The following is a 26,046-nucleotide window of genomic DNA, read 5'->3' as shown; positions in this document are numbered from 1 at the left end:
TATGAAAGATATAGTGTGTAATGTAGTAGAAAGTAATTCAAAGTAGAAACAAAGCAGAAATGTGGATTCCAAAGGAAACATGAAGGCATTATTAAGTAATTGTTTTTAATAGCAAAAGAGATTCTGAGTGGATTGATTCTCTACTTCTTACTCTGCGTAAGATTATCATCACATGCTCTCGACTACACCCGCACAAGGCAATGGTACAGTAAAAGAAGACAATTTTGAGAAGTGGTAAAGGCCAAGGTGTCCCACTTCTTTCATTGATTCCGCGTGCGCGGCCAGAGGGCGAGGGGAACAGCAAGAAACAGTTTCCACGAGACGGAACTTGCGCCCACTCCTTGAAAGCAGCCGCAAAGGCACACGCCCTGACGGGCAATCGGCAACGTCCGTGTGCGCGGACAGTGGGCAAGGGGAGCCAAAGGCGGCCGTTCTGCCGCCACATCGTTGAGTACACTTCCTTTTAAGGTGAATGGGACACTGTCCCACAGTCTGTGATCACTCCACCCTCGTTATTACCAACAGACCAGCAAGAAACAGTTTCCACGAGACGGAACTTGCGCCCACTCCTTGAAAGCAGCCGCAAAGGCACACGCCCTGACGGGCAATCGGCAAAGTCCGTGTGCGCGGACAGTGGGCAAGGGGAACCAAAGGCGGCCTTTCCGCAGCAACAGCGTCAATCACAACCTCTCAGGGTGATGGGAGACTGTACCACTGTCTTTGATCATTCCACCCTCTTCTATTGTTTTACCCACAGGCCAGCAAAAAACATTTACCACTCGGCGAAACGTTCTGCCAACACCTTGAAAGCAGCCGCAAAGGCACACGCCCTGACGGGCAATCGGCAACGTCCGTGTGCGCGGACAGTGGGCAAGGGGAACCAAAGGCGGCCGTTCCGCAGCAATAGCGTCAATCACAGCCTCTCAGGGTGATGGGAGACTTTGAATCGTTCCACCCTCTTCTATCGTTTTTCCCAAAGGCCAGCAAAAGGCAGTTCCCACTCTGGGTAACCTGCGCCCACACATTGCAAGCAGCCGCAAAGGAACACGCCCTGAAGGGGGAAGGGCATATACCTCTAGAGTCTGGCGTCACGTAGTCCGAGAGGCAGCAAAAAGAAAAGAAAAGTAAGGGGAAAAAACAAAGGGCAGCAAAGACCCCACCCTGAGCCAGCCGGCCACAGTTGACCGGCATGCATCCCGGAGAATTCGGCACGGCCCTCCCACAAAGTTTTTTGTTTTTGCGACTTAAACCTCTACCCACAGCAACACTCCACCACCCCAGGGGAAGGCCGTGTACCTCTTCTATCGTCCTGCCAACAAGCCAGCAAAAGGCAGTTCCCACTCTGGGTAACCTGCGCCCACACATTGCAAGCAGCCGCAAAGGAACACGCCCTGAAGGGGGAAGGGCATATACCTCTAGAGTCTGGCGTCACGTAGTCCGTGAGGCAGCAAAAAGAAAAGAAAAGTAAGGGGAAAAAACTAAGGGCAGCAAAGACCCCACCCTGAGCCAGCCGGCCACAGTTGACCGGCATGCATCCCGGAGAATTCGGCACGGCCCTCCCACAAAGTTTTTTGTTTTTGCGACTTAAACCTCTACCCACAGCAACACTCCACCACCCCAGGGGAAGGCCGTGTACCTCTTCTATCGTCCTGCCAACAAGCCAGCAAAAGGCAGTTCCCACTCTGGGTAACCTGCGCCCACACATTGCAAGCAGCCGCAAAGGAACACGCCCTGAAGGGGGAAGGGCATATACCTCTAGAGTCTGGCGTCACGTAGTCCGAGAGGCAGCAAAAAGAAAAGAAAAGTAAGGGGAAAAAACAAAGGGCAGCAAAGACCCCACCCTGAGCCAGCCGGCCACAGTTGACCGGCATGCATCCCGGAGAATTCGGCACGGCCCTCCCACAAAGTTTTTTGTTTTTGCGACTTAAACCTCTACCCACAGCAACACTCCACCACCCCAGGGGAAGGCCGTGTACCTCTTCTATCGTCCTGCCAACAAGCCAGCAAAAGGCAGTTCCCACTCTGGGTAACCTGCGCCCACACATTGCAAGCAGCCGCAAAGGAACACGCCCTGAAGGGGGAAGGGCATATACCTCTAGAGTCTGGCGTCACGTAGTCCGAGAGGCAGCAAAAAGAAAAGAAAAGTAAGGGGAAAAAACAAAGGGCAGCAAAGACCCCACCCTGAGCCAGCCGGCCACAGTTGACCGGCATGCATCCCGGAGAATTCGGCACGGCCCTCCCACAAAGTTTTTTGTTTTTGCGACTTAAACCTCTACCCACAGCAACACTCCACCACCCCAGGGGAAGGCCGTGTACCTCTTCTATCGTCCTGCCAACAAGCCAGCAAAAGGCAGTTCCCACTCTGGGTAACCTGCGCCCACACATTGCAAGCAGCCGCAAAGGAACACGCCCTGAAGGGGGAAGGGCATATACCTCTAGAGTCTGGTGTCACGTAGTCCGAGAGGCAGCAAAAAGAAAAGAAAAGTAAGGGGAAAAAACAAAGGGCAGCAAAGACCCCACCCTGAGCCAGCCGGCCACAGTTGGCCGGCATGCATCCCGGAGAATTCGGCACGGCCCTCCCACAAAGTTTTTTGTTTTTGCGATTTAAGCCTCTACCCACAGCAACACCCCACCACCCAAGGGGAAGGCCGTGTACCTCTTCTATCGTTTTCCCAACAAGCCAGCAAAAGGCAATTCCCACTCGGCGTAACCTGCGCCCAAACATCTAAAGCAGCCGCAAGGCACACGTCCTGAAGGGGGAACGGCACCCTCTGCGTGCCAGGTCAAAGGGGGAGGGGACCCAAAAGCAGCCGTTTTACGACCACAGCGTAGACCACGGCATATAAAGGAGAAGGGACACTAGACAACCATTTGGAGAAATGCTGGCAAAGGCGGAGGAGTACCACTGTCTTTGATGATTCCCCCCTCCGAGTTATAAAGGCACCCTCCGCGTAAGCGGTCAGAGGGCTAGGGGACCCAAAGGCGGCCGTCCCATGACCACTGCGGCAACCACACCCGCTCTAGACAATGGGACACTGAAAGATGACAATTTAGAGAAGTTCTGTCCCAAGTCGAGGTGTATTAATTCCAGTGGATAAAGACATCCTCAAAGGTTCAGATGGACAGATAGTATACCTCTGTAAAGTGAGAGTCTGGCGTATTCCTACACCTGAAATGATTATCTGAAGTATCCACATCAAATATAACAGTGCTCTTTCTGTACAGGAGCTGCGAGGATCTGTAGAAGACCAAACAGTCATGGCTCGTGATGGTAATATTTCCCCCCCCCCCCCCAAATAAAAAGGGAATTGAATGAAATCCGAACAGAACACAAAGAGGAAGCATTATCTACCTTGGCTTTTATGGTCTAATTTTCCACAGAATATCCTTCAACCTCTACAGAGCCAGTATTACATGAGAGAAAACGTTTTGTAACTTCCGAATACAGAGATGGGCCAAAAGTATATTAAGTTCAACAGGGACAAATGAAAGATAGTACTTCTCTCCGCGATGGTTGTTCGGGAGTGGAACTGTCTCCCCCGGACTGTGTTGTAGGCCCCTTCTTTTGAAGCTTTTAAGCATAGGCTCGATGGCCATCTGTCGGGGATGCTTTGAATGATACTTCCTGCGTCTTTCTTGGGGGAGAACTCGATGGCCCATGAGTTCTATTCCAACTCTACTTTTCTATGATTCCATGATTACATGATTCGTGAAACGGCCCCTTGAGATGGATGAACCCAAAAACGTCAGTGGGGCAACGTCGAGTGATGAAAAAGAGGAGAAAGGAAGGGAAAAGAGAGAGGAAAGCATTGTAGGATAGAGGAGAGAGTTGTTGGACAGAGTCCAAAGGGGCCACCCCCCCGCCCGGACGCCCAAAAAAATTGGCCAAAGTTACTCTGAAGCAGAGTTGGTTAAAGGACGAGAACTGTTGCTCTAGGAGCAGTCGGTCTCAAAATCCAAATCTGGGAAATTCAACACAGGAAGGTTGGCCTTCAGGAAAACAAGTTTCTCAACTGTTTGAGGGTCCAGCAAGCTGCGGTGGGGCGTGACTACATCTCCCGCTATGCTGAAGACCCTTTTGCTCTGGACGCTGGTGGGAGGACAGCTGAGGAACTGGCGGGCTACGTGCGACAGATCCGGCCACATGTGTTCGCGTGAAGCCCAATAGGACAATGGATCACAAGAAATTATCTCCGGAGGCTCCTCAAAGTACCTGTTGACCGAGCATTCGGCCGAGTCTACCTTTTGAGCAGAAGCCAGCAAAGAGGATTCTTCAGAGCAGGCAAGTATGGCCACCGTCTCTGCAAAGAAAACGTTTCCTGTTCGCGGCTGGAGATCCGTATCCCTACGGCAACCCCCTACCGGCTCCGCGGGACTTTCCGTCTCGCCACTAGCGCTAGTGCTTGGGGTGACAGGCAGTTCTGGAAGAGGGGCCGCTGTGCCCGTTTCCTCCACCCTGGCAGCAAAGACCTCCCTCACAAGGTCAACAAGTTGGGCCTTCCACATGGTAAAGTCTTTTGGGCAGACGTTGTACTTTAGCCGTGGATCACACAAGGCCGCCAGCATATGGACCTTGCTGGAAAGAAGTGGCTCTAGCCGTTTCCGTACAGCAAAGGACAACCTCCTCACCACCTCCAGGACCGGCGGTGTCAGCGGTCCAGCCAGGGAGTCAATTGTTCGACCGGCACCAAGCCTTTCTAGGTGCCTCCTTAGCCTCAAGACCATGGGCACTGCCTGGCTCAGAAGAGCTTTTGATTCCGAAAGTGTCTCAGTGGCATGTTTGAATGGCTTTAGTACGTCTACTAGCTGGGAGATGGTGTCCCACTCTTGCTTAGTTGGAACAAGCTTGCTAACAGGCGCAACCAAAGTGAGGGAGATGCCGTGTACCGCCTTCTGCTGCTCGACCATGCGTTCGAGCATTTTTAAGGTTGAATTCCACCGAGTCGAGACGTCCTGGAGCAGCTTGTGCTGCGGGAGGCCTTCAAGGCTCTGCCTGTCTCTCAGCTGCCGGGCTGCCTTGATGCTCCGGTGGAAGTAGCCCGCGATCTTTCTACAGCGCTCAATCAGCAGGGAGATGTTTGTGTTGCTGCCCGACTGCTCTTCCTGGCTCTTTAAACCTTCCTTGACGGTATTGTGAAGCAAGTGGGCCATGCAGGACACATTCTGAAACCCGGCACTTTCAACCGCTTTGATCATATTTTTCCCTGCGTCCGTCACCATAAAGCCCCTCCTCATTTCTTCCGGCCTACACTGCATCCATTCCCCCATCATGTTTTCCAGATAGTTGCAGATGGTCTCTGCCTTGTGATCACGATCAACTACCTCCAATGCGAGGAGTGCCCAACGATGGGATGTATCCATAGTGCCTTCCTTCTCCCACCAATGTGCCGTGAGAGAGAGGTAGGAGTGGCCTCCTCCCAAGCTTGACCAAATATCAGAGGTAAAATGGATGTGTCCTCCCATGGCGCTACGCAACATCTGGATAATGCGTTCCTTACAGCCCTCGTACAAGCCGGGAATTACTTTTCTGGAAAAGGTGTGACGGGAGGGGATTTTGTAGCGGGGGCACAGTCGTTTCATAAGGCGTACAAAGCCTTCTTGTTCTACCAGGCGGAAGGGATGGTGATCTAGGGCAATCATCTCTCCCACAGTTTGGGTTATCTGCTGGGGTGTGAGCAATGTTTCCCCCGTTTTCTTTCTGGGTAATGGAATGGCCCAATCCTCCATGGTGGACTGTGTCCGCCTTCCACTATCTTCACCTGGTGAACTTTGCGTGCTAAGGCTGCCACTGGAAGGGCTTGCAGTTCCCCCTCCCAGCGAAATGGAGGGATGGTGTCGCTTCATGTGAGAGCTCAACCCCGAGGTCGCAAGATGTCTCGTGTCTCTGCCTCTGCTGATATTTGCCCCACAGTGTCTACAAACTGCCAAAGTAGAACTCTGAGAGTGGACATGGAAATGGTCCCAAATAAATGACCTTGGCCTCCCCACAGCCACTGTGGCGACGCCCTCAGAGATGGGAGTCGTGGGCACCCTTTCAGCAGCATGAGGAAGTCTACGTTTTGATGGTAGTACCTCCTCTACCTCCTCCTCACTGTCAGTAGCGGGTGGAGGGGTGGGGTTATCTATATCCTCACTATCCACCACCTGTAGTTCCAGGACGGCAACACCTGTATGTTCCAATGATCGTCCAGTTGTCTCAGCTCCATGCGACAGCCGGCTCCGGGTGGATGCCTGTGAACTGTCTGCATTAGAACAGCCTGGTTCTTCATCAAGTCCACCCACTCCCATAGTTCGTCGTTCCAGACGTATGGGACCCACCTTAACTTTTTTGGCCCCCCACAGTGTCCTGGCCGTGGCTTGACCACTACTAGGACTTGCTCCCCCAGACCCGCGTACAGCTGAGCGCTTCATGTCAAGGGGAGTGTTTTCAGGTAACAGAAGGGATGATGGTTAGGTGTTGTGTTACTGGTGGGAAATATTTGTTGAATCTTGATTGGCAACGTGTTATATTCTGGCCAATGTACTGTTGCAAAAGCGTAGTCTATAACATTTAGTTAGTTTTATTTATTTACAAGGGGATACCTGTACTTTCCAGTTCTACAGGAAAGTATGGGATATGCAACTCTTTCCCAAAGTTGTCTTGGGAAAATCAGGAAGCGTCCCTGGCAGACACACACACAAGGCAAGGCAGAAAGGCAAGCTTTTCTTTCCCCAAAAGGAGTTGTATTTTGAACAGGATGGGATATGCAACTCTTTTTCAAAGCGTCCCTGCAGACACACACACAAGGCAAGGCAGAAAGGCAGGCTTTCCTTTCCCCAAAAGGAGTTGTATTTTGAACTGGATGGGATATGCAACTCTTTTTCAAAGCGTCCCTGCAGACACACACACAAGGCAAGGCAGAAAGGCAGGCTTTCCTTTCCCCAAAAGGAGTTGTATTTTGAACTGGATGGGATATGCAACTCTTTTTCAAAGCATCCCTGCAGACACACACACAAGGCAAGCCACAAAGGCAGGCTTTCCTTTCCCCAAAAGGAGTTGTATTTTGAACTGGATGGGATATGCAACTCTTTTTCAAAGCGTCCCTGCAGACACACACACAAGGCAAGGCAGAAAGGCAGGCTTTCCTTTCCCCAAAAGGAGTTGTATTTTGAACAGGATGGGATATGCAACTCTTTTTCAAAGCGTCCCTGCAGACACACACACAAGGCAAGCCACAAAGGCAGGCTTTTCTTTCCCCAAAAGGAGTTGTATTTTGAACTGGATGGGATATGCAACTCTTTTTCAAAGCGTCCCTGCAGACACACACACAAGGCAAGCCACAAAGGCAGGCTTTCCTTTCCCCAAAAGGAGTTGTATTTTGAACTGGATGGGATATGCAACTCTTTTTCAAAGCGTCCCTGCAGACACACACACAAGGCAAGGCAGAAAGGCAGGCTTTCCTTTCCCCAAAAGGAGTTGTATTTTGAACAGGATGGGATATGCAACTCTTTTTCAAAGCGTCCCTGCAGACACACACACAAGGCAAGGCAGAAAGGCAGGCTTTCCTTTCCCCAAAAGGAGTTGTATTTTGAACTGGATGGGATATGCAACTCTTTTTCAAAGCGTCCCTGCAGACACACACACAAGGCAAGCCACAAAGGCAGGCTTTCCTTTCCCCAAAAGGAGTTGTATTTTGAACTGGATGGGATATGCAACTCTTTTTCAAAGCGTCCCTGCAGACACACACACAAGGCAAGGCAGAAAGGCAGGCTTTCCTTTCCCCAAAAGGAGTTGTATTTTGAACAGGATGGGATATGCAACTCTTTTTCAAAGCGTCCCTGCAGACACACACACAAGGCAAGCCACAAAGGCAGGCTTTTCTTTCCCCAAAAGGAGTTGTATTTTGAACTGGATGGGATATGCTACTCTTTTTCAAAGCGTCCCTGCAGACACACACACAAGGCAAGGCAGAAAGGCAGGCTTTCCTTTCCCCAAAAGGAGTTGTATTTTGAACTGGATGGGATATGCAACTCTTTTTCAAAGCGTCCCTGCAGACACACACACAAGGCAAGCCACAAAGGCAGGCTTTCCTTTCCCCAAAAGGAGTTGTATTTTGAACTGGATGGGATATGCTACTCTTTTTCAAAGCGTCCCTGCAGACACACACACAAGGCAAGGCAGAAAGGCAGGCTTTCCTTTCCCCAAAAGGAGTTGTATTTTGAACTGGATGGGATATGCAACTCTTTTTCAAAGCGTCCCTGCAGACACACACACAAGGCAAGCCACAAAGGCAGGCTTTTCTTTCCCCAAAAGGAGTTGTATTTTGAACTGGATGGGATATGCAACTCTTTTTCAAAGCGTCCCTGCAGACACACACACAAGGCAAGGCAGAAAGGCAGGCTTTCCTTTCCCCAAAAGGAGTTGTATTTTGAACAGGATGGGATATGCAACTCTTTTTCAAAGCGTCCCTGCAGACACACACACAAGGCAAGGCAGAAAGGCAGGCTTTCCTTTCCCCAAAAGGAGTTGTATTTTGAACTGGATGGGATATGCAACTCTTTTTCAAAGCGTCCCTGCAGACACACACACAAGGCAAGGCAGAAAGGCAGGCTTTCCTTTCCCCAAAAGGAGTTGTATTTTGAACTGGATGGGATATGCAACTCTTTTTCAAAGCGTCCCTGCAGACACACACACAAGGCAAGGCAGAAAGGCAGGCTTTCCTTTCCCCAAAAGGAGTTGTATTTTGAACTGGATGGGATATGCTACTCTTTTTCAAAGCGTCCCTGCAGACACACACACAAGGCAAGGCAGAAAGGCAGGCTTTTCTTTCCCCAAAAGGAGTTGTATTTTGAACTGGATGGGATATGCAACTCTTTTTCAAAGCGTCCCTGCAGACACACACACAAGGCAAGGCAGAAAGGCAGGCTTTCCTTTCCCCAAAAGGAGTTGTATTTTGAACAGGATGGGATATGCAACTCTTTTTCAAAGCGTCCCTGCAGACACACACACAAGGCAAGGCAGAAAGGCAGGCTTTTCTTTCCCCAAAAGGAGTTGTATTTTGAACAGGATGGGATATGCAACTCTTTCCCAGAGCGTCCCTGCAGACACACACACAAGGCAAGGCAGAAAGGCAGGCTTTCCTTTCCCCAAAAGGAGTTGTATTTTGAACAGGATGGGATATGCAACTCTTTTTCAAAGCGTCCCTGCAGACACACACACAAGGCAAGGCAGAAAGGCAGGCTTTCCTTTCCCCAAAAGGAGTTGTATTTTGAACTGGATGGGATATGCAACTCTTTTTCAAAGCGTCCCTGCAGACACACACACAAGGCAAGCCACAAAGGCAGGCTTTCCTTTCCCCAAAAGGAGTTGTATTTTGAACTGGATGGGATATGCAACTCTTTTTCAAAGCGTCCCTGCAGACACACACACAAGGCAAGGCAGAAAGGCAGGCTTTCCTTTCCCCAAAAGGAGTTGTATTTTGAACAGGATGGGATATGCAACTCTTTTTCAAAGCGTCCCTGCAGACACACACACAAGGCAAGCCACAAAGGCAGGCTTTTCTTTCCCCAAAAGGAGTTGTATTTTGAACTGGATGGGATATGCTACTCTTTTTCAAAGCGTCCCTGCAGACACACACACAAGGCAAGGCAGAAAGGCAGGCTTTCCTTTCCCCAAAAGGAGTTGTATTTTGAACTGGATGGGATATGCAACTCTTTTTCAAAGCGTCCCTGCAGACACACACACAAGGCAAGCCACAAAGGCAGGCTTTCCTTTCCCCAAAAGGAGTTGTATTTTGAACTGGATGGGATATGCTACTCTTTTTCAAAGCGTCCCTGCAGACACACACACAAGGCAAGGCAGAAAGGCAGGCTTTCCTTTCCCCAAAAGGAGTTGTATTTTGAACTGGATGGGATATGCAACTCTTTTTCAAAGCGTCCCTGCAGACACACACACAAGGCAAGCCACAAAGGCAGGCTTTTCTTTCCCCAAAAGGAGTTGTATTTTGAACTGGATGGGATATGCAACTCTTTCCCAGAGCGTCCCTGCAGACACACACACAAGGCAAGGCAGAAAGGCAGGCTTTCCTTTCCCCAAAAGGAGTTGTATTTTGAACTGGATGGGATATGCAACTCTTTTTCAAAGCGTCCCTGCAGACACACACACAAGGCAAGGCAGAAAGGCAGGCTTTCCTTTCCCCAAAAGGAGTTGTATTTTGAACTGGATGGGATATGCAACTCTTTTTCAAAGCGTCCCTGCAGACACACACACAAGGCAAGGCAGAAAGGCAGGCTTTCCTTTCCCCAAAAGGAGTTGTATTTTGAACTGGATGGGATATGCAACTCTTTTTCAAAGCGTCCCTGCAGACACACACACAAGGCAAGGCAGAAAGGCAGGCTTTCCTTTCCCCAAAAGGAGTTGTATTTTGAACTGGATGGGATATGCTACTCTTTTTCAAAGCGTCCCTGCAGACACACACACAAGGCAAGGCAGAAAGGCAGGCTTTTCTTTCACCAAAAGGAGTTGTATTTTGAACTGGATGGGATATGCAACTCTTTTTCAAAGCGTCCCTGCAGACACACACACAAGGCAAGGCAGAAAGGCAGGCTTTCCTTTCCCCAAAAGGAGTTGTATTTTGAACAGGATGGGATATGCAACTCTTTTTCAAAGCGTCCCTGCAGACACACACACAAGGCAAGGCAGAAAGGCAGGCTTTTCTTTCCCCAAAAGGAGTTGTATTTTGAACAGGATGGGATATGCAACTCTTTCCCAGAGCGTCCCTGCAGACACACACACAAGGCAAGGCAGAAAGGCAGGCTTTCCTTTCCCCAAAAGGAGTTGTATTTTGAACTGGATGGGATATGCAACTCTTTTTCAAAGCGTCCCTGCAGACACACACACAAGGCAAGGCAGAAAGGCAGGCTTTCCTTTCCCCAAAAGGAGTTGTATTTTGAACTGGATGGGATATGCAACTCTTTTTCAAAGCGTCCCTGCAGACACACACACAAGGCAAGCCACAAAGGCAGGCTTTCCTTTCCCCAAAAGGAGTTGTATTTTGAACTGGATGGGATATGCAACTCTTTTTCAAAGCGTCCCTGCAGACACACACACAAGGCAAGGCAGAAAGGCAGGCTTTCCTTTCCCCAAAAGGAGTTGTATTTTGAACTGGATGGGATATGCAACTCTTTTTCAAAGCGTCCCTGCAGACACACACACAAGGCAAGCCACAAAGGCAGGCTTTTCTTTCCCCAAAAGGAGTTGTATTTTGAACTGGATGGGATATGCAACTCTTTTTCAAAGCGTCCCTGCAGACACACACACAAGGCAAGGCAGAAAGGCAGGCTTTCCTTTCCCCAAAAGGAGTTGTATTTTGAACAGGATGGGATATGCAACTCTTTCCCAGAGCGTCCCTGCAGACACACACACAAGGCAAGGCAGAAAGGCAGGCTTTTCTTTCCCCAAAAGGAGTTGTATTTTGAACTGGATGGGATATGCAACTCTTTTTCAAAGCGTCCCTGCAGACACACACACAAGGCAAGCCACAAAGGCAGGCTTTCCTTTCCCCAAAAGGAGTTGTATTTTGAACTGGATGGGATATGCAACTCTTTTTCAAAGCGTCCCTGCAGACACACACACAAGGCAAGCCACAAAGGCAGGCTTTCCTTTCCCCAAAAGGAGTTGTATTTTGAACTGGATGGGATATGCAACTCTTTTTCAAAGCGTCCCTGCAGACACACACACAAGGCAAGGCAGAAAGGCAGGCTTTCCTTTCCCCAAAAGGAGTTGTATTTTGAACAGGATGGGATATGCAACTCTTTTTCAAAGCGTCCCTGCAGACACACACACAAGGCAAGCCACAAAGGCAGGCTTTTCTTTCCCCAAAAGGAGTTGTATTTTGAACTGGATGGGATATGCTACTCTTTTTCAAAGCGTCCCTGCAGACACACACACAAGGCAAGGCAGAAAGGCAGGCTTTCCTTTCCCCAAAAGGAGTTGTATTTTGAACTGGATGGGATATGCTACTCTTTTTCAAAGCGTCCCTGCAGACACACACACAAGGCAAGGCAGAAAGGCAGGCTTTTCTTTCCCCAAAAGGAGTTGTATTTTGAACTGGATGGGATATGCAACTCTTTTTCAAAGCGTCCCTGCAGACACACACACAAGGCAAGCCACAAAGGCAGGCTTTCCTTTCCCCAAAAGGAGTTGTATTTTGAACTGGATGGGATATGCAACTCTTTTTCAAAGCGTCCCTGCAGACACACACACAAGGCAAGCCACAAAGGCAGGCTTTCCTTTCCCCAAAAGGAGTTGTATTTTGAACTGGATGGGATATGCAACTCTTTTTCAAAGCGTCCCTGCAGACACACACACAAGGCAAGGCAGAAAGGCAGGCTTTCCTTTCCCCAAAAGGAGTTGTATTTTGAACAGGATGGGATATGCAACTCTTTTTCAAAGCGTCCCTGCAGACACACACACAAGGCAAGCCACAAAGGCAGGCTTTTCTTTCCCCAAAAGGAGTTGTATTTTGAACTGGATGGGATATGCAACTCTTTTTCAAAGCGTCCCTGGCAGACACACACACAAAGAAGGCAAGGCACAAAGGCAAGCTTTTCTTTCCCCAAAAGGAGTTGTATTTTGAACAGGAAAAACACCCACAGGACAGCCCTTTGCAAGTTTGCAACAACAAAAGAAATAGAAAGACCTAAGACCCACACCACCAAACTCAGCCACAGACCACCCCACCTTTTCTCCTGTCCTGGTCTTCACACAGCCATGCTGTGACGCAGCAATGTTTCCTGCCTGCCTACACCAATGAATCTCTACCCTTCCACCCTCTCCAAAAGTCCCAGTGCGACTGAGCCACGAGGCGTGTGCACGCTGTTTTCATTAAGCACGTCCTACCAGCCCCTCCCCCTGGTTAAACGTGCTCTCTGATTGGCTACAAGGGGCAAACAACACACTAGATTGCCCCAGTGGACTTAAAAAAGTTTGGATGATTTGACAAAGCATTTTTTAAAAACGAAAAAAAAGGCGCCATTACGGAAAACGGCCAATCGCGGTTCGAAACCGCGATATCCAGGCGTGTGGACAGCCAAGATTCAATATTGCTTCAAAAAATCCGAAAAAAACGAATCTATAACGGTAAACGGGGAAAACGAATTATTTGAGCAAGCCTAGTAAATAGTACTATTTTACTTATACAGGCAGTCCCCAAATTATAAACAAGATAGGTTCTGTAGGTTTGTTAAGTTGAATTTGTTTGTAAGTCGGAACAGGTACATTTTTAATGTGTAACGCCAGCCAAAAATATATTTTTTTTTCCCTTTGGATAGCATAGGGAAGAGTTAACACCCTTGTGGTGTTTGTTTTGCTGACTTTGCCCCTGTTCAGAATATTTCACTTCACTTTCTGTCCCTGTGACAATTGGATTCTGAAAAATTTGGCTTGTGAAAACAAGGATTGGTGATAAAGCTTCAGTTGAGACAGCTTTTCCCTATGATAACTCTTTCGGGCATGAATTTCCCTTCCGAGAGGTACATTTCTGTCATTTCCTGTTGTTTCACCCCTGTCTTAACTAGGAATCATTTGTAATTAGGATGTTTTGTAACTCAGAGACTGCCTGTACTATATGTAATGCTTTAGCACAGTGTCAGTCATTTTTAAATGAAAAATTAACAAGATGCATTCCCACATGGAACAAGTCTAAGGGGAGCCTTTCTGTGGCTTAATCATGATTGGAGTTGTTATTTTCCATCTTTGATTATGCTCTGTTTTCTATGAACTTCACGTGAACTACCAGATTGCTTGTTTCTGGTTACTGAGTTTTAAGCTCTACAAACTTAGATGACATAAGGTTGAGCTGACAGTTTGCTTCTGTTGTTGATGCGCCTTCAAAAATACTCAAGGCCATCAGCTTAAGATGACATGCTTGGGGGAAAAGCACTGTATTACTAGCTGAGTGTGGAATTGTGCTTACAAATACAAAGTCAGTTGCTACAGTGATTTACCAGTGTTTTCATCTTTAATGGTACAGATAAAAGGAAACATAAAAAACCACCACCAGAACACTACATCTGATTTTCTTGAATTGACAGTGGAAATAGTTCACATAGTTTGCATCAGTAATTTGACTATGTAGTGGACTAGACAGCATTTTATAGTTTCTCGGCAGTAAATAATAGGAATACAAATTGCTGTGGAACACAAGACAAGATTTGATTAGTCCATTGTACCGTATATGGGGTTGCCTTTATAAGACTCTTTGGCAACTATATATATTTTAGCATACAACTACTAAGGCTAACTTTGGAAATATGCCAGTTTTTGAGCAGCTTTACTGGCTCTAACCCATTTTTACTACACAGCTATAGCAGTTGATGTGTATATTAATAGGCATTTTACTGCTTGATGCTTAGGTCTTTACCCTCAAACATTGCTAATTTCACCTTTGTTTCACACACATTCAGCCAGTACACTTGGACGTGCCTGTAAACCTGAGAGCCATACAACTTTTTAAATAAAAAGTATGTTGGTTTATTAGAAATTGGGCATAATAGAAATTAAAAAATTTATCTCAGATTTACTCCATCATGCTTTTTCACAACTTGCTTTGTTTCTCCATTATAAGATGTCACTAAGTGAAATCAGTATTGAATCACTAATGAAATATGCCAAATAAATGTTTGTAGTATCTCAGGCCTGTGATAAGCCCTTTTCTATGGATATCTGGAATGGTGATGGAGAAGCAGGGGGAAATGTGGATAGGATTTTATAAGAAAACATTTCCTAAAGCAGTTCTTTCCACACCTCGTTTCATGACTTTTTAAACTATTATGAGTAGTTTTCGTATATCTTTCCTACAAATATCTCGAAAAGGTTCTTTTTACAATAATGGTCTAGAGCCGTGGTGGGTCCCCGGATGTTTTGGCTTTCAACTCCCAGAAATCCTAACAGCTGGTAAACTGGGTGGGATTTCTGGGAGTTGTAGGCCAAAACATCTGGGGACCCACAGGTTGAGAACCACTGATCTAGAGATATGTGTTGTTATCCCAATAATAATCAGTGAGCTGCTACGGCTAAGTGATGAGCCTAGGTTTTCAGCCAAACCTAGTGTAAATCTTGGAAGGCTGGTGTGATACGGTCATTCTCACATGTGAATGGCATGTTTCCCTTTTTCTGGGACAGTTGATATTCCTGTTTGCCTAGGAAATCCCAATGTACAGCCTTCTAATTGGTCTGTTACCACAGTGTGGGCAATTTTATCTGCAGTTGTGTCTATAAATTATATACATCATGGGTAAACTATCTCAGGTCATTCCACAAAAGTGCAGTAGCTTGTTTTAAAGTACAAATAATAATGGCACTACCATTGTTTTTCTTTATAGAATACCAAAGTAGTTTAAGACAGACATTCAAAATTTAGTTATTCTGTTCTAGGTAACGAGATTTCATTACAGATTCTTTTCCTGAGTATCCTCTCATTCATAAATCCTATTTTTGCTCCTATTCCCAGTAGGATTCTTTGCATCATAGTTTTGATTTTATATCTTTTACTCCAAAATCCTATGCATGGTGACATGATCTGTGTGATGGAAGTAGATAGGATCCCTTTTTGTAATTGTTTTCTTCTTCTTTTTTATTTTCACTGTGGATTGATACATGCCTTGTGCCTCAGTTCTCATTTGATTATGATGAGAATGTGCATGTGGCGCAACAAATGAAGCGCACTACTTAAGCATACCCCTAAGTAGTTTATTATAACTATGAACAGAATGGAGAAGTTGATTGTCTTTGATTATTTTTAATGAAGGATATTATAACATGACAAGCTTTACAGAAACCTAGCAAACGTACTTTCTTCTGAGCTAACAGGCAGCAGTTATTTCACCAATTACCATCATTAGAGTTAAATTTCCTTGTGGGCGCATTAGTGCATGTACACAAACGTATACTACTGTTGTGGTATTTTCTTTTTATTTAGTCAATCCATTTGAAATAATGATTTAGAATGTGCAAATTGCCCCTGTTCAGATATGAAAGGAAGAGACACAGGAAGAGAGAAATCTTCCTTATTAAAGCTGTTCTTTTTGCAAGTGGTGCGAACTATGTCGTCTACCATGACAAAGTGGGGTAGTCCTACAGTAATTGTGCTTGCTTCTGTTATGATTTCTTAATATTTATTGCCATTTTGGCATTTTCAAATAACTTGATCTTTCATAGGAATTAGCTGTTTAATAAAGTCAGAGGAGAAGGTCAGTAATATGCTTCTGTCAATGCAGAATGTTTGTTGGCTTTTTCTTAAATGAAAATTGATATCTATTTATCTTTTGTTAAAGGTCGGGGTTTGAACGTCTAGCATACAGAATTCAGGGTTGTTGCTGAAGTTCTAATATTACTGAAGTTTTGCAGTTCAGTAAATCTTTGCAGTTCAAACAAACCCAGAATGTGTATCATCAGCTGGTGTCAAGCTGAGAAGAGTTCCTGAATGCATTTCTGTTTTGAATGGGTAGAGCCACAGTATGGACTCTTTCCCTATAGTGCTATTTTAAATGGATACAATATAATATGAACTCTTTTCCTAGACTGGTGATTGTCCATGCAGATGGCGGTCCATTTCAGCCACACTATTCCTTGTATCCTTTCAAACATTGTTCGGAGAAAGAAAATACCATTGCCATTAGGGTTCCAATTTTATTCCTAGGCAGATCTTGATTGGTTTTTTTTGGTGACTCTAAGCCAAACCTACCATTGGTTTTCTTGGCAAGTTTTGTTTAGAGGGGGGTTACCTTTGCCCTCCATTGAGGCCAAGAGGATGTGACTTGCCTAAGATCACCCAGTGGGTTTTCACGGCTGAACAGGGATTCAAACCATGTTCTCCAGACTCCTAGTCCAATGCTCAAACCACCACACCACAATGTTATTTGTTATCCTGGGCATACCATACATTTATAAACATTGCTTATTAACATCAACTGTATTTAGCGGCATTGTGGTCAGTGCTGCACCAAATTAAATCAAGGAAGATTGCTGGCACAGCACAAAAGACAGGAAAAAGTATATATTGTGATCACATTTTGCTCCTCAGCAAACTTGTATGGTTACAGTTTAAAACATTTCAACTATACCAGTGTCCCCTCAACAGCCAGCAGAATTTATTATACAGCAAGACTTTGGAAAACTGCCCTCATTGAAAAAAATCTTTGATAATTCTTTCCTCCTTGTATTGCATGTGATACCATGTGGCCACTCTGTCAAGAATTCTGGAAATAGTAATTCCAAAAGATATATTTTCCAAGCACCAATATGACCTCTTAAACAGTGAAATTGGTGGGGATGGATGATAGAAAGATGGAACTATAGTCCATACTACTGCAACTATTAATACTGTGGCTATTCCATTTCCTAGTTAACTGGTGAAAAGATGGAAGATCACTCGTTATGGTATACTTTGCAGGCCTAGAGGACATGTCCTTTGCTAGAGATCATGCACAGTGGCTCAGATTCTTTCAGTGGCTTCAGCAGAAAGGCATTCCAAATACTTTTGTAATTACATTGATTGGACATGCAGCTGCAGCCATTTCATTCTCAAATGACCTGTTCAGATTTCCAACTGGTCATTTCCTCACACAATTACTGTGATTGTATATGTTTGATGCTAGAGTTGTAGCTCTCCAGTATAAAGGAATCTTTAAAAATCATATAATCTTAGTACTTTCCAAAAGATATAATTAAAACAGAGCAACTTAGTCTTGATCCTTGTGACATTATAATGCTTAGGTTATATTCTCTCCACTGGTTTTTTTGTGTACAATGGTCTCCTAATGAAGCACAGAAGACAGTAGTTTTCATGTTTGATGAACAATTCACTGAATCAGAATAAAATGACACCTTATTGGTGAAAAATAGCAGACATATAAATGGGCCTGTAATTGTCAACTTTACACTACTGTCATTGCTCTGTTTTTGCGTGCTATTCCTACACACAACCTAAAAATCAGTGCATATGTTTTATACAACAGGCTCAAAGCTTGCTCATCAGTAGAGTACAATATAAAGATAATGAATCTGTAACTCCTCTTAAAAACTGAATAAAAATAGGATACTTTTATCCCCTTCAAGTGTGAGAAATTTGTATCATGAAAATTGATCTGCACACAATGGAGGGCAGTGAAAGTACAGGTTGAGTATCCCTTATCTGGAAATCGAGATGCTCCAAAATTGTCCACATAGTTGGCTGCTTTCTGATGGTTCAATATGCATGTCTTTTGTTTCATTCACAGCAGTATTAAAATATTGTGTATGAAATTACCATCAGGCTATATGTATAAGAAGTATATGAGACATCTGTGAATTTTGTGTTTAGGCTTGGGTCACATCCCCAAGATATCTCACTGTGTACATGCAAATATTCTAAAAATCTGAAAAAAAATTCAGTCACTTCTGGTTTCTAGTATTTTGGGTAAGGGATACTCAACCTATATAAATACTGAATATATTATACTATGTGGAATATAAATAGTATAAATAAATAAATAAAACTTATATGAAGCAATCAATACAACAGCCTGACAGTCCTAGTAGCAAAGATTCTGCTCAGTAGTAGAATCCCAGCAAGAACAAAATTAATTAGGCACGTAGAACATTAATTGCAAAAATGTGTCACTTTTTTATTACTTGCAAGCTCTTAATTTAAAAGAAGACAAGAGTTTGGGTACTTTCCAGCTGGCCCCACATGGAGATACTAAGAGATAATAATCAGTTAATAGCTGAATACTGTTCAAAGTTCTTTTCTAGCATTAAAAGTGTTATTTTTTCAAGGGAAGAGGACATGAATCTTTGCGACCCTTTGCGTGAGCACCCATTTTTCAAAACTGATTGTTGTTTGAATCACAAGAAAACTCTGTGGAGTACCAATCCATAAACTTGTTCATTTAAAAAAATGTGAAACTCAGAACTGCCCATTACACTAATGGCAGTGACACAGATGCAAAGATGTTAGAACTCCCTCTCATATTTCTTATGTTTATATTTTGTAAAGGTGCCTGTCATGTCTGCTATAAATTTAAACTTACAAACTCAATTCACACATCCCACATTGTACACATCGAGCAAATGTAGAAGGAACAACAATTAGACTGAAAGCTCTGCTCAGCTCTAAAGTCATAAGTATGCTTTAAACAAGAGCATTTTTCTCAATGCACTTTCTGCATCGATGAATCCATCAGTTTATTGCTTATATAGTTGAGTGAATAGGTTTCCCCTTTCTTATACAACACGGCACACATGAAGCAATTTTTCAGCAATTAAAACAGGCAAAACAAAGCTGGATATAATTCACTACTGTAAAATAAAATCACAAAGCATCTCCTAGTTTCATAGACAGTCACAACAGAAAGACTCTGCTTCATATCATCACTAACCAAGAAGCAAGTGTTGTGTTTTTTGGGGGGGGAGATGGGACACAAAACGAGACCTTTGACCATGACTTGAACAGTGACATATAATGTGTTGTTGATGACAGATTATTGAGAGAACTAATGGGAAAGGTGTTTCAAGCTAGGATAGCCACTTGAATGTCATTGAAAAAGACAGCATAGACTCATAAAATACCTATTTATTGACATATATGTATAGATTGAAATGTAAAAATCTTTGTTGTTTACTAAAAGAACAAAATACTTTACTGTAGAAGAAAAGACTGATCAAGTGACTATATCTGCTCAGTCTGATGTCTAGATGCTAAATGCAATAGGCTACCTCAAAGCTCTTGCCGTCCCTTCCTATGTTTCTTTATCTTAAAAGCAAATATTTACAAATAGAGGGCATTCCCAGATCATGTGCTTTCTTCAGAAAGCTAGAGAATGCAGTCCCCCTATTTTAAACTGCTACATCCAATATAAATGGTAAGGCGTGTGCCTTGGAAGTCTTTTCTACTTTATAGCAATCCAAAGGTGAACCTCACTTATCACGGTTAGGTTCCAGGACCACCCGCAATAAGTGAATATCTGCAAAGTAGGGACACTATATTTATTTTAATATTTATACATTATTTTAGTAGTTATACACCATTTTAAGTCTTTATCAACCAATTGTGTGTTGATAAATTGCCTCCTTCTCATTTTGTTGCCGCTTGGGCTCCTTTTCTCTCGCTTTGGCTTCTCCTTCCTCCCTTCCTTAGACTGTAAATTGTAATTTTTTATGATTTATAATAGTCTTTTAGTTTATTGCATTTACAATGTAGTATTTATGCAGTTTAGCAGCACTTGAACTGTCACGGTTCAGTGCCATGGAATCATGGGAGATATACTCCTTTTTGGGGCCTCACCAAACTACAGATCCCAGGATTCCATGGCATTAATCCATGGTACTTAAAGTAATGTTTAGCTGTATTCCTTCTACAGTGTAGCTGCACCCATGGTTGTTTTTCTAGGCAAAATTTGTTCCGAAGGGGTTTGCCATGACCTTTCGTGAGATTAACTTTCAAAAGATGACTTTCTGTGGCCAAGTGAAGATTTGAACCTTGATCTCTCAAGAGTCCAAGTCCAACACTCAAAACACTACACCATGCTGGCTTTCAAATGCTAAGTAATGTTTTATTTTCTGAATCTATCAAATGATTGATTGATCGATTGCTGTTGTGTTGGAGGAAAGGGACTCCCATGAAGAGCATCATGGGAGATCTGTTTGGCTTCATCTACTATCCAGTTAAGGAGCAGCTGCTCTAATGCTGCTTTCCCTCTTTTCACCCCATTGCTTTTCATTTGTGTCATTTCTGTTTTGAACTTGAGCCAACAGTCAGGAGTTGTCCTGTCATTTAATATCTGTGCAATACTTTGAAAATGTTGTGTGCTTTATAAATTATAATATTAATGGGCGAGATCAAATTTGAACTATGGTGGTCACTGAGGTGATCAGCATTTGCTAGCTTAGGTGGTCTTTCAGACTGGAGCTCCAGTGTTGTTTTTCTTAGGCTGTCTTGGCTTATTTCCCTGCAATATGATATTAATTAGACTCTGGTTGTCTTGTAAGAAACTTTGCAGATGTAGTTATCATCCATGTGTGTTGTTAATGGTAGGGAACTATATAATTTCCTGAATATCCTCTTGTAGGCTTGACTGAGGCAGGTAATATCAAAGTTAAAATCAGTCTCATGAGTTTTCTTCTGTCTTGGTGTGTTCCAATTTCTTCTCTGTGTACTGTATTTATTATAGTAGTTTACTCACTCATTCCTATTGTGTACATTGATGCTTAGCCATTAGATCAGCCTGATGAATGGCAGAGCTTGCCATATGTTTTCACTGACTAACCATAAATAACGTATCATTCTATTTTTGCACTGTTAAAGATGGAATAAACTCAGCATCTGCACACAAAAAAGGAGTAGGGAGATGTAAAGCATTACTCTGATTCCCTAGAAAGCAAATATGTATCTGTGAACATCTTTATAGAATATTAATATTAAGGACAAATTACGTGGGCAGGAAGAAATCAGATGTAAAAGGATGAACTGATCAAAACTGAGTGACTTATGAAACAGAATACTTATTGCTGGGCCTTTTAAAAAAGAACAGCACGATCTCACACACTTTATCAATAATATGGATTAAGCTGATTAAAACTAGATGGTATATCCAGTTCTTAAGAATATAAGAAACCTGCTGGGTTTGTGTTTTGGGGAGATGTACCTAGTCCAGATTTCTGTTTATTTATCAAGGGTCTCAAATCATGGAGGAAATGGCCCTTCCCCTGGTGTAATCCTCTTCCCCAGACAATTGGTGTTTTAAAATTGTTTTACTATATATGAAATTCCATGTAGTTGTAATCATTATTGACATGTTAATGATCTAGATCAGGTATGGCCAAACTGATCAAAGCAACCAAAATGATCAAAGGTCTGAACACGAAGCCCTGTGAGGAGTGGCTTTGGGATATTTAGGTGGAAGAAGAAAAGGTTGAATGGAAACATGATAGCCATGTTAATATTTAAAAAGAATACATACCTTTTCCCTCTTCTGGTCTCAACCTTCCCTTCCCTAAAACCTTCCCTTCCTGTTGCCCCTCCTTTACCCTTCCCTTGCCCCTTTTTTTCCTTCCCCCCCAATATGTACCGTATGGCAAAATCATTATATGTGTGTGTGTGTGTGTGTGTGTGTGTGTGTGTATGTGTATATATATATATAATTGAGGAGGAGGGGGCAAGCTTGCTTTTTGCTGCTCTAGAGACTAGGAAAATGAGCAATGGATTCAAACTCTAAGAAAAGGTATTCCACCTAAACATTAGGAAGACAGTAAATGCTGTTTGACATATGCTGTCTAGGAGTATGCTGTCTAGGAGTCTTCTTTCTCTGGAGGGTTCTTAAGAAGAGACTGGATGTTCATCTCTCAGGAGTGCTTTGATTGAGGTGTTACTGTATGGCAGGTACTTGGGTTATTCTTTGATTCTGTCTTCATATGGAGTGGGAAAGATTCCAATTGGAAGCGTATCTCAGGTCTCTTTGGGTTTTTTAAAGTGGTTAGTCGGCTAGTGATGTAGGTTGATCTTATGGGATTTGCAAAGGAGTTCTTTGAATTTTACATGCAAGCATATATGTCAATGGAGCATAAACAGGATGCTATGTTTGCAATTGTGTGTCTCTGCCCAATGCAAAAACCAGAATGAGTAAAGAAACAGTAGAAGTATCTAGTCTGTAAATCAGGTTCAGGTCTGTGAAGGTGGATAAACAATCTGCTGAGTTCGCTAGTAACTGTGGATACTATGTTCTGTGTATTTCAATATGTATTTTATAGAAATACATTTTTATTATTTTATAGAATGTTTACAATGATCATATTTTTAAACTATATTGTAACCTTCCTTGAACCATGAGGAGAGGCAGGTAAGAAATAAAATTGTCATCATCATCATCACCAGAGGTTGAATTAGGATGAAGTAGTAAGCAGTTACTAGAAAAAGAAATATCATTTATTTTTATTTCATATCTGTTTTGTTCTATTTTGTGGTATTTTGGTGAGTTCTGGTCAAATAATATACTGAAAGAGCTGTAAGATCTGGACACACATACAAACGTTGCAAGAAATCCAAATTGTATATCCAGTTAAGGATTGGAGGTCTTTATGTGTCTGTATGCAATGTCTCATTTAAATGCCCACTTGCAGGGATAGAATGTATTACCTTTTCTATGTAGGCATTAAATATTGGAGGAGGGAAAAAAATGAAGAAAGCGAAGTAAGGTTATTATAAGTGGCTTGACATAAATCAAAAGTTATTGTAAGGAGTCATGTACCCTCTAACACTGAGAAACTATCCCTTTAAATCATTTATGCAGGTACAGAAGGTCTAGGATTTAGCATCACTTCACGAGATGTTCCCATTGGGGGCTCAGCTCCAATTTATGTGAAAAACATCCTTCCAAGAGGTGCAGCTATTCAAGATGGAAGATTGAAGGCTGGAGACCGGCTCATTGAGGTGATGAAATGTTGCAGTACTGTTTTGGCTTCTATTTGTTCTCTCAGCAGACAACCTCCCTATAGAGATACTTCCCCCCATTTTGCTTCCAGTTTTCCAGGCATTGCCTTCTAAATAACAGCATGGATAAATACACTGCACTATACCCAACAGTGATCAAGTCCATTTGAAAATAAAAGTTTATTTTTTTTAGTGGATGGCATTTTTGCATAGGTACTAAAATTCAGGAAACAGACATCCTATGGGAAATGTGTGTAGAGAATATGGTGGTCGTTCCATGTGGTGGAACTTATGTAAGTAAATGGTTGCATTTATTTTAACCTTTTGTCTGAGCAATAATAATTAGGTTGAAAGAATAAGAATACAGAAAGCTATTAATCTTACCTAAGAGAATGGTGATGGGGGAAATCTAAGGCAGCAGGATGTTATTACTAGCATAATTTTATGCAATAATATTGTTAAGAGGATTGTTTGGGTTTCTTAGTTTGCATGCATACATTGATGTTTGAATTTCTTTGATGTTTATTTTGGAATCTAATTAGTTTATAAATGGTTTGAATTAAGATAGCTACAATATACTTTGAGAAATTTCTACCTTTCATTTAGTGAGATGTTCTCTGCTTTAACTCCATCCAAGCCTCTCTTGTGGGAATACATATGCAGTCAAAACAAAGGAGGGCTGTATGGCAATTCTTTTGGAATGTGTAGATAAGAAATTGCAATCTAGAAATGAGAAAACGAGCAAATGAGAAATAAGGGAGAATAGAATGTAAACAATGATCAGGAGGGGAAGCAGAGAGTGGTGCTCATTTGTTAATGAAAAATAAGTTATTTCCCATTTATCTGTGAAAGAACCTTTCCCCAAATCTTGGGAAATGAGATCATAATTGCTTCAGATTTTATTATTATTGTTATTCACATCTAGTTACTGGCTTTATTGAACATAGCCAGTGTATCTCTTTCTTGGTTCAATGGGACCAATTATAAATGAATACTGAAAACAAAACCACTATTCATTTTTATACAGCAACAACCACCATAATTCAAATTATATAATAATAATAATAATAACAATAAAACTTTATTTATACCCCGCCACCATCTCCCCAACGGGGACTCGGGGCGGCTTACATGGGGCCATGCCCAAGACAGTACAATATAACAAAATATAAAAACAACATATCAAAATACAATTAAACAATACAAAATAACAATGCACAGTACAGAACAAAATCAATAGCAAAAGCAACATAACATAACATGGGCGGGCCGCATGGACACAAAGTTAAAACCCGGGGTAATAAGAGATAAGAATAAAACCATGGGGAACAGGGACATGAGATAGTGAAACAGTCTAGAGGATAGATGTTGGGGGGGAGTAACAAAGGAGGTATATAACAGTTACTCTCCGAAAGCACACCGGAAGAGCCATGTTTTTAAGTCTTTCCTAAAGGCTAAAAGAGTGGGGGCTTGCCTGATCTCAATGGGCAGTGAGTTCCACAAACGGGGGCCACAGCAGAAAAGGCCCTCTCCCTTGTTCCCACAAGGCGGGCCTGAGATAAAGGCAGTGGCGACAGGAGGGCCTCCCCTGATGATCGAAGGGCTCGGGCAGGTTTATGGTAGGAGATACGGTCACGAAGGTAGGTGGGTCCCAAACCGTTTAGGGCTTTATAAATGATGGTCTGCACCTTGAATTGGGACCGGAAAATGAACGGCAGCCAGTGGAGCTCCTTAAACAAGGGAGTAGATCTCTCCCTGTAGCTCGCTCCCGTTATTAATCTGGCAGCCGAGCGTTGGACCAATTGTAATTTCCGGGCCGACTTCAAGGGAAGCCCCACGTAGAGCGCATTACAGTAGTCTAGAGGTAACTAAGGCATGCACCACCGTGATCAAGCCAGACTTCACGAGGTATGGTCGCAGTTGGCGCACAAGTTTGAGTTGTGCGAAAGCCCTCCCGGCCACCGCCGACACCTGAGCCTCAAGCGTCAACGCTGAATCCAGGAGGACCCCCAAACTTCCCATATAGGAAGTTGAATACTTATCCAAAGTCCAAAAGTTCCATAAATCCAAGGCAAGTGATTTTTTAGGTGCCACATTCTAAATGGCTTTACAGTTGAACACTAACAACTTGAATTGTTCATGAAATGGACGTAGAGCCAGTATGGCCCCTTTTGTATCAGTAAGATGAAATCCCAGTATCAATTTCCTGTTATAGATCTGTGTTTTCCCAACAAGCCAGGCCAATTTGTTTTACTCTTTCCTTTCTGCTCTTCACACATGCTCAATAAGTGATTCTGGAGGTTGCTGTTTACCTTGCCTCTTGTATGGAAGCACAGACAGCTGTAGTAGAACACAATCCCATTCTTTCTAAGGTTATTGCATTGTTTTACTATTGCAACCCAACACTGATAACTGTTCTCCTTCACTATCTTCCCAATGGCCATGCTGGAGAAAACTTCCAGCTTGAGATGAGACAAAGTGGGACTAGCTCCAGCTTGAGATAAGACAAAGTGGGGTTTGCTGGCTGGGAATCCTCTAAAACAATGGTTTTCAACATGTGGGCCCCCAGATATTTTGGCCTTCAACTCCCAGAAATCCTAAC

The 26,046-nt window shown here is 43.5% G+C and overlaps 1 protein-coding gene across 1 annotated transcript in view; it reads left to right on the top strand.

The window, feature by feature from the left end:
* The window catches only part of pard3 (par-3 family cell polarity regulator), a gene marked incomplete in the record, with an annotated part of 618,554 nt that overhangs the window by 337,383 nt on the left and 255,125 nt on the right, over positions 1 to 26,046 (top strand). The window contains 1 exon segment of the mRNA XM_062984552.1: positions 23,305 to 23,444. Within this exon segment, the coding sequence (XP_062840622.1) occupies positions 23,305 to 23,444 (140 nt within the window).

The sequence above is a fragment of the Anolis carolinensis genome, chromosome 6, assembly GCF_035594765.1.
Source record: "Anolis carolinensis isolate JA03-04 chromosome 6, rAnoCar3.1.pri, whole genome shotgun sequence".
Taxonomy (NCBI): domain Eukaryota; kingdom Metazoa; phylum Chordata; class Lepidosauria; order Squamata; family Dactyloidae; genus Anolis; species Anolis carolinensis.
This window is presented reverse-complemented; position numbering and strand designations above follow the sequence as displayed.